At 43.8% G+C, this 14,422-nt stretch overlaps 1 protein-coding gene across 2 annotated transcripts in view; it reads left to right on the forward strand.

Annotated features, from left to right (window-relative positions):
- Positions 1-14,422, forward strand: part of RNGTT (RNA guanylyltransferase and 5'-phosphatase) — a 139,025-nt gene that overhangs the window by 101,121 nt on the left and 23,482 nt on the right. For both annotated transcript variants that reach the window (XM_068110882.2, XM_068110883.2), the window contains exon 13: positions 3,481-3,581. In XM_068110882.2, coding sequence (XP_067966983.2) covers positions 3,481-3,581 — 101 coding nt within the window. The remainder of the gene's footprint in view (positions 1-3,480; positions 3,582-14,422) is intronic.

Here is a 14,422-nt window from a genome sequence, read left to right on the forward strand (position 1 = left end):
TCAGTATACAAAAAAAAAAAAAAAAAGCTCCATTATGTTCCAGATTGCCTATAATGGGATATTAGTTTGTCTGAAAAAATGAGCGGTTGATGAGAAGTGAGAAAATGGGTGATTTCTGAATCCTCATTATCGCGATGTTGGCAATAATAATTTGGGTTACTTACGATGCCTGGAGAGAATTTGAACATACTATGTGACAAAGTAGTCTTGTAATCTAAAATAATCTTTAACCTCTTCGATTAAGGGGATAGGAAAAGCGGGGGGCACCAGCTATACCTAAAATCACTACTTCAAATATCTAAAATTAGAATCAGGTGCACCAGCTCAGGTGTAATGATTAGAACATCGTTAGAGAGGATCTTGGAGGAACCTATCTTATTTAAACCTCAGACATTTAGTTTGGTTTGCTCTTTGTTGTTGAAGTGTGTGGCGTCACCATGCCTGGATCAAAAGAGCTCTCTGAGGCCTTCAGAAAGAAGGTTATAGATGCCTACGAGTCTGGGAAGGGATTTAAAAAGATCTCCAAACAATTTGAAATCAATCATTTGACTGTCCGGAAGATCATCTACAAGTGGAGAAGATTCCAAACAACTGCCAACTTGTTCAGGCCATATTTCCCAATTGTGAGGAATCACTTCAAAAATTATACTAGCTGGATCCAGATATTCACCAACATAAAGCAGACAGACAGACAGACAGGGGTGAAAACATAACCTCCATCCACCTTTGGTGGTGGAGGTAAAAACACATTCATGTAAATATCACCATAAACGCAATCAAAAACCTAGGCCCACATAGTATCTTGGGCACAAAACCTACATCTATCGATGACAGAGAAACCTCTCCCCAAATCTGATCATGGTCACCTTTCACGCCTACGCTTTGGACACCACCCACAGCTTTTACAGTACAAACACAGACTCGACGACACCACTGACAACACTTGCAACCTCTGCCAGGCCGCTGCACACAGAATAACAGGCATCATGGAAGATTGCGTGGTCCTGGGTTCACTAAGACAAGAACCCAACAAAAAAATAGATGTGAGAGATCTTTGGGTCGCTCCTGGGAAATTGATCAGCTGTCTCCGTGCCGCTGGCCTGTTCGAGCAGAACTGATCGAGGCTACCGAACAACAACACATTACATTAGGTTCTTCGTGCCTGTTGTTTGTGTCCTTTATGACTTCCAAAAACAGAGTTTCCTGTTTGGAATTATTTTCAATCTTGTTTGACTGCCAGATGGTAAAAATATTCTCACCGCTCTCTATGCATGTGCTATCGTGACGAATTTTTTTTTTTTGCGTGTGCAGGGAAACAACTTTTGCTTATCGTTGTGGTGGTATGGGATGGCAAATGTGCTTACACATTTACTCACGTCTTTTTCTTTATTTTAATAAGTCTTTGCAATGTCGTCACTTCAACATGCATTTCATAATTGGCACAACCTCAGTGTTAAAAAACCTCAGTGCTGTGAGGTTTTTTAACCTTATAAGGGGGGTGGACACTGAGGTTTTTTTAACACTGAGGTTGTGCCAATTATGAAATGCATCCCTGCCTGATTTTATCCTAAATTTATCCTATATAACTTATTGTACTTTATATTATTTTACCTGATACAGTGCCTATAGAAAGTCTACACCCCCTTTCAAATTTTTCACCTTTTGTTGCCTTATAACCTGGAATTAAAATGCATTAAATCAGACTTTTCCCACCGTTAGTTGCACATTGTAACTCACAACTTCTAAGTGAAAAACAAATTCTACAAATGTCAGAAAATTGATTAAAAATACAAAACGACAAGATCTTGGTTGGATAAGTGTCCACCCCCCTTATAATAGCAAGTGTAAATTAGGTCAAGTGTAACCAATCACCTTCTAAATCACACCAAGTTAATTGGCCTCCACCTGTGTTAAATTGTAGTGATTCTGATTATTTCAGAATAAAATCAGCTGTTCATGTCAGGCTCAGGCTTCCTCTGCTGGGTAGTGCATTTCACAGCAAAGACTCAACCATGAGCACCAAGGAGCTTTTTATAAACCTTCGGGATAAAGTTGTGGAAAGGCACAGATCAGGGGATGGGTATAAAAATATTTCAAAGGCTTTAAATATCCCTTGCAGCACAGTCAAGACAATCATTAAGAAGTGAAAGGCTTATGGTACCACCAAGACCCTGCCTAGATCAGGCCGTCCCTCCAAACTGGATGACCAAACAAGGAGGAGAATGATCAGAGAGGCCACCAAGAGGCCAATGGCAACTTTGAAGGAGCTACAGGCCTTTATGGCAAAGATTGGGCACTGTGTGTATGTGACAACAATATCCCAAGCACACCAGAAGTCTGGCCTGTACGGTAGGGTGGCATGAACGAAGCCATTACTAAAAAAAAAACCATTCTCAGTCCCGTTTGAGGTATGAAAAAAAACCACTCCGGAGATTCTGAAGCCATGTGGCAAAACGTTTTGTAGTCTGACGAAACCAAGACGGAGCTTTTTGGCCGAAATGTAAAATGTTACATTTGGCACAACCCCTGAACAGCACATAACCCAAAGAACACCATCCCTACTGTGAAGCATGGTGGTGGCAGCATCATGTTATGGGGATGTTTCTCATCAGCAGAGACTGGGGCACTTGTCGGGATAGAAGGGAAAATGAATGGAGCAAAATATGGAAAGGTCCGAGAGGAAAACCTGCTGCTCTCTGCAAGAAAGCTGAAATTGAGGCGGAAGTTCACCTTTCAGCATGGCAACGACCCGAAACACACAGCCAAACTGCACTGGAGTGGCCAAACAACAAAAAGATAAATGTCCTTGAGTGGCCCAGTCAGAGCTCCGACCTAAATCCAATCGAAAATCTGTGGCATGATTTGAAGATTGCTGTCCATCAACTATCTCCACGCAACTTGACTGAGCTTGATCCGTTTTGTGCAGAAGAATGGGCAAATATTACCCGATCAAGGTGTGCAAAGTTGGTAGAGACCTATCCCAACAGACTCACAGCTGTAATTGCTGGCAAAGGTGCTTCCGCCAGGTATTAACTCAGGGAGGTGGGCACTTGTCGAACCAAGATAATCTAGTTTTGTATTTTTAATTCATATTCTGAACTTTGTAGAATTTGTTTTTCACTTTGAATTGCGGGTTACCATGTGTAAATAAGGGTGGAAAAGTCTGATTTAATGCAATTTAATTACAGGCTACATGGCAACAAAAGGTGAAAATTTTCAAAGGGGGTGTAGACTTTCTTTAGGCACTGTAGGTAAGCAATCACACTTTCAAAATATTGGTAAGCTGTTGCTATGCCACGTTTACACCAAGTTCCTTTCCTGTCTCCTCACCACCACCCTTCCCTCCATTCTGATGATCAAAATGAACATGTAATTGAGGAATAAAATAATTTATTATGCTTCACTTTGTAATTTTAACGGTCACAGCAACAAACATTTTATTTTAGGACCGATTAATGAAATGTGTGGCATGTACCCCAGGTATACCAGGCAGGCCGCTGTGTCAACATGCTCAAATGGAAACCTCCAAGCATGAACTCTGTGGATTTCCGCCTCAAGATCACGAAGGTGGGCGGACAAGGGTGAGTGTCACATATCTGAGTAAAATGTGTTCCTTCTTTCGGATGTACTTCCCATGTCGCTGCACTCAGTAATGTAACCTCCTTTTTATTATTTTTTTGTGCAAACCTTTATTGTTTATCTGGATACAACCTTCTCATTGTTTGACCTAACAAGGGAAAGTAAACCAAAATATGTATGGATTGTCAGTCACTACAGATTTCATGGTTTTACATTTCCAGTTTCTACAGCTCATGGACGAGTTGTCACACACAAAATCATGCTGCCTCATGCAGATAGAACAAGCCTGGTGTTGGCTTAACAGGGTGGCTGGCTTAAGATCTTAGGGTCTTGAATTTGAGCCCTTGTTGTGCTGTTATATAACACCAGGTGTATTGAGTCACCCTCGCATCTGTCCGAGGTTGGCAAAATGAGTACTAGCTTACTGGTAATAGGTGGCACTGCATCAGGGACACAGCCGCACTCCCAGCAACGATGCAGCCAGTAGCCATAGGCTGCATACAAATTGATGATGCAGATAAAGACGGCAGACAACACACGACTTGAGATCAGACAAAAATCGTCGTTGATTTTTAGTGAAGTTACTTCCTGGAACACACTGCTTGGCGTGGCAGAACTATTCTCTGCACAACCATTGGGGCACTTTTAGGCAGTAATTTCTCCCCCCCCCCTTCCCTCCCCTCCCCCCCCCCCTCCCCCGAATAATTCCAACCCATGGGGTTTGTCCGTGCTCTATCCTTTAAATGCTGAGCGCCAAGCAAGGAAGCAGAACATCCCGTTTTTCAAGTTTTTGGTATAACTCAGCCAGGGTTAGAATCGAAACGCAGACCTCCCGGGTTCAGAGCGGATGCTCTAACAGTGCCACTCAGTCACACCATGACGTTTTTAATATCCACCAGCATTCCATTCTGGTAGACAGGTCCCTAGTTTAATGCCACATACGACGGACAGTGCACTTTTTGATGCATCACCCTCCCTGCAAGAACATCAGAATGACATTTTATGGTTGGGTTAAGAATCAAAGCTGGACTACAGACAACATATTGGTAAGTATGCTCGCTACCTCTTCACCCTCTTGTTTGACAGATGTCTTAGGTATATATTGTACCACCCATCAGACTGTTCCGTTTGCCAGTTTTGAAGCTGGCAAGGCGTGTTAAAACGACCATGACAGTCACATGTTTCAAAGCCCTCTGTCCCATCCTCGCGTCTATAACCGCATTACCATACAGGTTGGGGTCCCTTAATCTGGCAAGTGTCATGCTGAGAGATGTCATGTGACTGATGCTGAGTCATGTGACGTGAGCATATCAAGTGGCGTTAACCAAAAATCAATCAACCATCAAGAGGTTTTAATGAAACCACCAGATGAAGCCACCATGATAAATAGAATCACCAAAAGACCCAGTCATTTATAATGTATTTGATGGCACACGGGGAAGGGGAATGCAAAAAAAAGTATCGTATTTTCCGGTGTATTAACCCCGACCGTGTATTAACCGCACCCATAACTTTTACCTTTTTTGCCGATAAAAAGTACGGTTAATACAACAGAAAATACGGTTTTGCAAATATCAACAATCAAGATCCCTTAACGGCTTAACCCACTAACCCGGTACGCACCCTCAAACAGACCAAGCGAACAAGCGGGAATATTCATTATCTTTCGTAGAGGCCTTCATTCATTCCACAATAGAGAGACATTAGAGGCTGACAAGACTGAAATACCGGACAGTGCCCAGTAGGACACTGTTAAACTTGGAGGTGGCACAGTGGAACTTATCCCATGGGTTCTGCGATCGCCCCTGCAGACACCAGGCGTTGGAGGAAAAAACATAACGTCGCAGCACAGCTCTCCTCGTCGAGTCTTGGTCTCTCCCTCAGCCACGTCCAAGTATCTCTCCAGGTATCTCTCTTGCCACGTCCGATGAATGAATGAATGAATGAATGAATGATCGTTTTACGGCCATTTTCCCCGCTAGAGCGGGGGTTAGCCTTGCGGGCCCCATGACAATCATGGTTCCTTGTTTGAGGCAATGTTTTTTATGGCCGGATGCCCTTCCTGACGCCAACCCTTGGTCGCCTCTTACGATGCGCAGGGATACGGTGTACCTATTCTAAACCAGGGTACACACCGGGATCATTCATCCCAGCAAGCTGGTACTCAATTTGCCGACCTCGGAAGGATGACACGCTGAGTCAACCCCCCTGGCGTTAATTCAGCGATCGACCGGGATTCAAACCCAGGATCCTCGGATACCAAGCCGGCACACTAACCGCTAAGCCAACACCAGGCTTAGTGCTAAGTGGCTAAGCCAACACCGATGCATCCGCCTTTATACAACGTGGCCCCCGCCAAGCTGGTGACGTGGTCCACCACTCCTCCTTCTCTTACCATTAGTCTCTTGGTGGGTGGAACGAGCCCGCTTTTTGCCGCCCGAGCTTCGGTTGGGTGACGATTTTTGCTGCGGGACAAGATTCCATCCGATCTTTTGGTGGCTGGTGGAGTGGTGGTGTTTCCTCCTGGATAAGACTCGCTGCCAATTCCCTGGTACCTGGCACCAGAAAAGAAAAGCACTACGAGGAAAAGAAGCATTTAGAACTGATAACAGAGGAAACTACACAAAATGAAAGGTCAGAAGGAAAGGTTGTTCTTTGACACAGACAAATAAGGAGGTGGACATTGTCTAGCTAAACATCATAGCAACATATTTCTAATGACATTTAATTACTGCACGCTTATTCTAAACACTCCTTAAACAAATATCTGCTCTATTTTATGCATTAATTTAATGATTAGTGTTGTGGAGCCATCTTCACAACACTATTACCATTAAAATGCAAAACTAAACTGTTTGCTTGTCACCTTCACAACACTAAAGAAATAATTTTCTGAATGGCATGGTGCTGGCAGAAACACCTTGCTGGTGTTGGCAGAAAATCATTACGATCGGGAATATTATTTGAACTTCACCCTGGAAATGCCTTAGTATTTGAAGACGCATGTGATCACAAAACTGAGACCCACTTTATAGCAAAGCAGGCAGTGTCGTAGAAATAAGTTATCATCCATAGAGCACAGCAAATTGACTCAGGGAGTTCAAATGTATTGAAAGTAACGTGGACCTGTCACTTTCCCATCGCAGACAGGTTAGTCGTCTGTCATCTGCCGCCTCCTTTCTGGTCTTGTACCGTCTGCTCTTTCTGTGCTATGTCCCCTCACTCCCTCATCCCCCCCGGGTTTCTGCAGGGCTCAAGCGGTCCATCATCAGCCCACTTCTGGTGAAACTTCCAAAATCCAGAATCACTGCTTGCCTCCACTCATTCGTTCCTCTTTTTCCCACTTGTGGAATCAACTTCCACTTTCTCTTCAATCTTATTCTTCTCTCCAGGTCTTAAAGACAGCTGTTCACAACCATTGCAGACCATCCGCCATCCAAAACCATGATCCTTCCTACCCCTGTTAAACCCCACCCACAAACCGAACACCTAAATTTCCAGTTTTTCTTTCCTGAGAGTTTACTTTTGTATCCATCTAGTCCACCCCATGCCTCATCCCCTGCCCCTTATTCCTCCCCACATCCCTTATTTGGCCAAGTTGCCCTCTATTTTGTCTTTCAACCCTGCTGCTGGTGTTTCCCCCCCATCTTTCTACTGTTCCTTTTGTTTTGCTGGATCTAGCTCCTCCACGAGCCTTGAATTTGTATATAAAAAAATTAAATTCACCTGTTTGACATGTAAATCATCAGGTGTAGTATCAACTTTGTTTTGGATCAATCACAGCTTCCAGAAATCGGAATCCACCTTCCAGTTTGTAAATACTACAAAGCAAAAGAGGGATGTGCCTGCATAACATGCCGTTTAGAACAAGACCTGAGGGTAGACTCTCCTCGCCTTCTTGTCAGGCTAACGTACTGTTGTCAAAATTACTTCTCGTGGTTAATATTGCTTAATGTAGTTTTGTGAGCTCCTTAAGAAATGTCTTGGAGTAAGTGTAAAATAATTAATGGTGATGTTAGATATGTGTCGTTATATGTAATATATAGATGGTGTTCACCCATCCTAATGTGTCAAAAATGTCAAAAACCTCCAATCCTGTGAGCCTTTATTGTATACACTGCCCTTTGTAAAGTTTCATTTATGTGCTTTTTGAGCATACCGATAAGGCCTTGAGACACTAGTATAGGTAGGAAATGTTTCCGCGCCTATGCAACAAGACTCGTGGCTATGCAACAAGACTCGTGGCTATGCAACAAGACTAGGGGAGGGCCGTCCCAAGAGTTGGCAAGTAGGAGCGGTGTGGTCCTCCACTGTTTAAACAGGACCCTCGGCCGGCCAATTGTGAGAGAGGGAAGGGGCACGGCATGTCATGGGTAACATATGGGGCTGTGGCTACAAAGGCAAGTGTGCAGGCGAAAGAGAGAGGAGTTGTCCGGCATCAACCTGGGGAAAGCTGCGCTTCTTTGTTCATGCTGCCGGGCCAATGCCAGGCCCCACCTGCGCCAGAGTCACGCCTTATCATCTACTCCGGGCGGGCACAGATGCACAGGAAGTGGCAGGCGTTCTGCCTGCCCAAGCAGACCGGAACTGTGCCAAGAACTTCCTGCGGTATTCTGCCGGGAGTACCTAGTATTTCTGTCTCGTGGATTCTCTCTGTCTTCTCTATCATGGAATGTGTGTGGGCCCAATTAAAAAAAAAACAAAAAAAACCACCTTTAGAGGCCATTTTTCCCCGCAAGCGGGGGTTGGCCTTTTTCGGGAACTGTGGTTGTTGTTGTTTTTCGGTCCCCTTTTTGAAGCAATGTTTTACGGCCAGATGCCCTTCCTGATGCCAACCCTTTTTGCCGCCTTTAACGACAAACAGGGAATTACCAGTGAACTGGTCCTCAATTAGCCGACCTCGGAAGGATGACAGGCTGAGTCAACCCCCCTGGCGTTAATTCAGCGATCGACCGGGATTCGAACCCAGGATCCTAGGATCCTAAGCTGGCACCCTAGCCGCTAGCCCAACACCAACACCAACAATTAAGACATTAGATATTTAAGCAATCATGTTTGTTGTTTGGTAGGCGTATATGTTTTGGTCGAGGGTAAGGGGTTTTACCTATTGACATCATTAGTGCGACGGCCTTTTGTGCATGTCCTCCTCATGACCATTGTAATTAAATGTACCTGGTGTTGAGATGAACTTGGGTTGTTGTGGTCACTCTTGTAATCAGGAAAGTCCGTTGAGGGTTAATTGGCTATGGCAAGTAACACCGTATATCCAGACTGTACTGCACGTCTCATCGGCTTGCTCGGCCGTTAATTACATACAAGTTATTTACATACAAGTTATTTTGTCTCACTTTGTGAAATTTACATACTCAGATGCACCAAAAGTCGCTATCAGGCCCATCTCCCAGTTTACTCCCTCCTCCGGTATGATAGACCTGAGCCTCGTCCTGGAGGGGGGGTTGCTATCTTTATAAAAAACTCTCTTCCTCACTCGCCCTGCACTGCCCTCTCTCCACCTCACCCCCAGGAATACCTTTGGCTACGGCTTCCCCTTCGCTCCCACCTTTTGTTCATATGTGTGTTGTACCGTCCACCAAACAGTGATGACTCCATCTCCATCTCGCTGTCTGATAACATGGACCAACTTCTATCTACCCATCCCAACTCTCTCTTCCTCATATGTGGTGATTTCAATTGTCACCATGCCAGTTGGCTGGGTGTGGGTACCTCTCTCACCAGCCATGGCTCTTCAGCAAAGGACTTCTGTGACTCACTGGGACTGACACAATCTGTCAATTTCCCAACCCGGATCTCAATCAATGGAGCATCTTCTCTTCTGGACTTGGTTATGACTAACTTCCCTGAAAATGTCTGCTGCTCTTCTTCTACTCCAATCGGCTCATCTGATCATGTGCTTGTTAAAGTGGACATCTCTCTGACCATTCTCAGAGAGCCTCCTCAGCGTCGACGAGTCTGGCATTTCACTCAGGCCAACTGGCATGGTCTTCAAGCAGCCATCAATCATCTGGACTGGTCTCCCATCTCTACCGCCTCTGACATCAACTCATCCTGGTAATTCTTCCAAAGTAAACTGCTCTCTCTCATGCACAGATTTATCCCATCTCGTCTTCAGTTGTCATACCCTTCCTCCCGTCCATGGTACACGGAATCTTGTGGTGAGGCTATCGCCCAGAAACAACTTGCTTTCGTCTCCTGGAAAGCAAATCCAACGGAAGGAAATCTCATTTCCTTTCACAAAGCCCGAAACAAGTGTGTGTCCACCCTCAAGAGAGCCAGGAAACAATATCTCTCCGTTCTCAGGACAGAACTCTCTTATCTGTCTCCCTCTTCCAAATCCTGGTGGCGTCTGGTCAAATCTGTTTCTGGTGTTTGTTCCCCCTCCATCCCCTCCCTCACCTCAAACGGCCACACGGCTGACTCCGCGCGTGAAAAAGCTGAATGCCTCAACTCTGTGTTTGCCTCTAAATCTTGTGTCCCAAACCTATCCCTCTCTGTACCCACCGTACCTAGTCGTACCCAGCTGCTCCTGGACTCTGTGTCCTTTCCTCCTGACAAGGTGGAAAAGTTTCTGTCAACCCTCGACTCTGATTCTGCAACCGGACCTGACGGCATCAGCCCACGGGTCCTAAAATCTTGTTCTTCTGCTCTTTCACTCCCTCTCTCTGTTCTCTTCACACTCTCTTTTGCTCAAGGTCATCTGCCATCTGCTTGGAAATCTGCCAACATCACCGCTTTGCACAAAAAAGGTGCAAAAACAGATCCCAGCAACTACAGACCAATCAGCCTTCTCTCAATTATCAGTAAAGTCATGGAATCCATCATTGCTTCAGATATGAAATCTTTCCTCTTCTCCAATGGCTTGATCTCTGATCATCAATTTGGTTTCAGACCTGGTCACTCTACTCTGGACATGCTGCTTCTGCTTTCTCAGCAAAGGATGGAGGTCCTCAATGCCAAACAGGAAATTCGAGCTGTCTCCCTTGACATATCACGTGCCTTCGATACGGTCTGGCACCCCGCCCTGCTCACCAAACTCTCCTCTGTTGGTATCCATGGAAATCTCCACGCATGGCTGGCGGACTTCCTCTCTAGTCGTAGTCAACGTGTGGCGCTGAATGGGTTTCTCTCATCTCCTCTTCCTGTTCAGGCTGGAGTTCCCCAAGGCAGTGTTCTGGGCCCTGTGCTTTTTCTGGTCTTCATCAATGATCTCCCCGACTCTCTTGAAAATCCTCTCTATCTCTTTGCTGATGACTCTACTCTCTGTCGCTCCATTCTTCATCCCTCAGATCGACAGTCTGCAGCCTCCTCACTCTCTGCAGACCTGGACAAAATCACAGACTGGGCAAACAAGTGGAACATGTCTGTCAATCCTGACAAATCTCACACTCTTACAATGTCTCTCCGAAAAGACCGACTGGACAACCCTCCCATCTACTTTCGGAATAATCCTCTCCAAGAAGTTCTGTCACTCAAACTTTTGGGTCTCACTATCTGCCATGATCTTTCCTGGGAAAACCACATTTCAAATCTGGCCTCCAAAGCCAGTCGCCGACTGGGCATCCTCCGTCGTGCGAAGTCCTTCCTTGGCACACCTGAGCTCCTCACCACGTACAAGGCTTTCATCCGCAGCTCAATGGAATACTGCTCTCCCCTCTGGGCTGGTGCTCCTGCCTCACACCTAGCTCGTCTTCACGCTGTTGAAAGCAAAGCATTCAGAATCATTGGAATCTCCCGCGATGAAGCTAACTCCAAGGGCCTTTCACTCACTCACCGCAGGCAGGTTGGTGGTCTTTCCGTCTTCTACCGACTCCTCTCTGGCCTTGCCCCCCCAGCTCTCTCTGGGCTCTGTCCCGCAAATATTCCTACAGGTCGCACAAGATCTGCCTGCAACCCTCTTATGATTAAACTGCCAAAATCAAGACTGTCTGCTCACCTTCACTCCTTCATTCCTCTTTTCTCCCGCCTCTGGAACAAACTCCCTCACTCTCTTCAATCCCACTCCACCCTCCAGGTCTTTAAAACAGCTGTTCACCACCATCTCTTATCTTCCCCCATCCAAAACCTTGATCTTTTCTATCCCCGATAATTTCACCCCAATTCCACTTTTTGAAATACCAACTTCTGACCTGGAAGTCCTTGGTGTCCTTGTGTTTTATACTTCTCCCACCCCTCACCCCCCCACCCCTACCCATGCCTCCTCCCCCCGAGCCCTCTCCCTCCCACACATCTCCCTGCTCTCAAATGTTGTGTGCTCTCAAGCGTTTGTGTGCTTGCCATTCTCTTGTCTTCCGCTCCCTCTTTTTATATATTTTGTTTGTCTGGTTGATTTGTTTGTGAAGTAAATGTCATGGGGGGTTCTGGAATGTCAGCTCTTTCACGAGCCTCGATTCAGTATACAAAAAAAAATAAAAAAATTAATCTGAGGTTCAAACTCGGATTTTCACCATCAACAAACATCACTTGAGGTCTTTCACCATCCACAAAAAACAACGTAGTATGGGGTTATGATGGGCACTGCTCATGCTCAGCCTGACTGCCTTAACTACGTATGCCTTTGGTGAAAAGTCCAAAGTGCCTAAACTCTCTCTTCCTGTACCCATCCTACTTACCCTTGCATATGAACTTCCCTCCTGCCGATGAAGAGAAATTATTAGCCTTTCTTTGTTCCTCCATCGTGACTGTTACAGACGGTCGGTATCAGTGCCCAAATGCTCAGAAACGGTTCATTTTCCTTGTCTGTTCCTGTTCCTCTAATATATATATATATACAGTCACGTGAAAAAGTATGTACACCCCATGTAAAGTTTTGACTTTTTCAACATATTTCAACATACAGCTATTTGATCTTCATTTAAACAATATTGATAGATAAAGGTGATTATAATATAACAAATATCATGAAACATTTACATTTTGTAGTCCATTGTATAATTTAAATAAACATAAATGCAAATTTCGCATGTGGAAAAAGTAAGTACACCCTTGGCTCTAATAGGTGGTATTGCCCCCTTTTGGCAGAAACAACCTCAATTAGGCCTTTCTTATAACTGTCTACCAGTCTCTGACATCGACTGGGAGAAATTTTTGCCCACTCCTCCATGCAGAATTATTTCAGTTGTGCGATGTTTGAGGGGTTTCTTGCATGCACAGCTCGTTTCAAATCCCCCCACAACATCTCAATGGGATTTAGATCCGGGCTTTGACTTGGCCATTCCAGAACCCTCCATTTCTTTCTTTTCAGCCATTCCTTGGTGGATTGACTGGTATGTTTAGGGTCATTGTCATGTTGCAAGGTCCACATTTGGTTGAGCTTCAACTTTCCGACAGATGCCCTCACATTATCCTCAAGCACCCTCTGGTACAATGAAGAATTCATAGTGGATTCTATGATGGTGAGCTGCCCAGGCCCTGATGCAGCAAAGCTGCCCCAAACCATAATATTTCCGCCACCATGCTTTACAGTTGGTATCAGGTACTTGTGGTCAAATGCTGTGTTTGGTTTTCGCCAAACATGTCTTCTGGTACTGTGGCCAAATAGCTGTACCTTTGACTCAGCTTTCCAGAGCACATTGTTCCAGAAGTGCTGGTCTTTGCCGAGGTGTTCATTGGCAAACTTTAGTCTTGCCCTGATGTTCTTTCTGGACAGCAAAGGTTTCCTCCTGGGATACCTCCCATGTAGATCAAATTTGTGCAGCCTCTTTCTAATGGTAGACTCGTGCACTTTGACATCAACAGTGGCAAGAGCTACCTGTAGGTCCCGTGATGACATTCTGGGGGTTCTTAGAGACTTCTTTCAGCATCTTGCGGTCTGCTCTCGGGCTGAACTTGCTGGGGCAGCCTGGCCTGAACAAGTTGGCAGTTGTTTGGAATCTTCTCCACTTGTAGATGATCTTCCGGACAGTCGAATGATTGATTTCAAATTATTTGGAGATCTTTTTAAGTCCCTTCCTAGACTGGTAGGCATCTATAACCTTCTTTCTGAAGGCCTCAGAGAGCTCTTTTGATCGAGGCATGGTGACGCCGCACACTTCAACAACAAAGAGCAAACCAAACTAAATGTCTGAGCTTTAAATAAGACAGGTTCCTCCAAGATCCTCTCGAACGATGTTCTAATCATTTGCACCTGAGCTGGTACACCTGATTCTAATTTTAGGTATTTGAAGTAGTGATAAATGTAGGGGTGTACTTACTTTTTCCACATGCGAAATTTGCATTTATGTTTATTTAAATTAAACAATGGACTACAAAAATGTGTACGTTTCATGATATTTGTTACATTATATCACCTTTATCTATCAATATTGTTGAAATGAAGATCAAATAGCTGTATGTTGAAATCTGTTGAAAAAGTCAAAACTTTACATGGGGTGTACTTACTTTTTCACGTGACTGTATGTTGATTTTATATATACATACAAACATCACTTGTCACGTGAAATATATATATGTATATATATATATATATATATATATATATATATATATATATATATATATATATATATATATATATATATATATATATATATATATATGTATATATATATATATATGTATGATATATATATATATATATATATATATATATATATATATATATATATATATATATATATATATATGTATATATATATGTATATATATATATGTATATATATATGTATATATGTATGTATATATATATGTATATATATATATGTATATATATATGTATATATGTATATATATATATATGTATATATATATATATATATATATATATATATATATATATATATATATATATTGTTACAGACGTGGCTTAGATGTTATTTCACCGAGCGGT

This window comes from Myxine glutinosa, chromosome 3 (genome assembly GCF_964187855.1).
Source record: "Myxine glutinosa chromosome 3, kmMyxGlut1.1, whole genome shotgun sequence".
NCBI classification, from domain to species: domain Eukaryota; kingdom Metazoa; phylum Chordata; class Myxini; order Myxiniformes; family Myxinidae; genus Myxine; species Myxine glutinosa.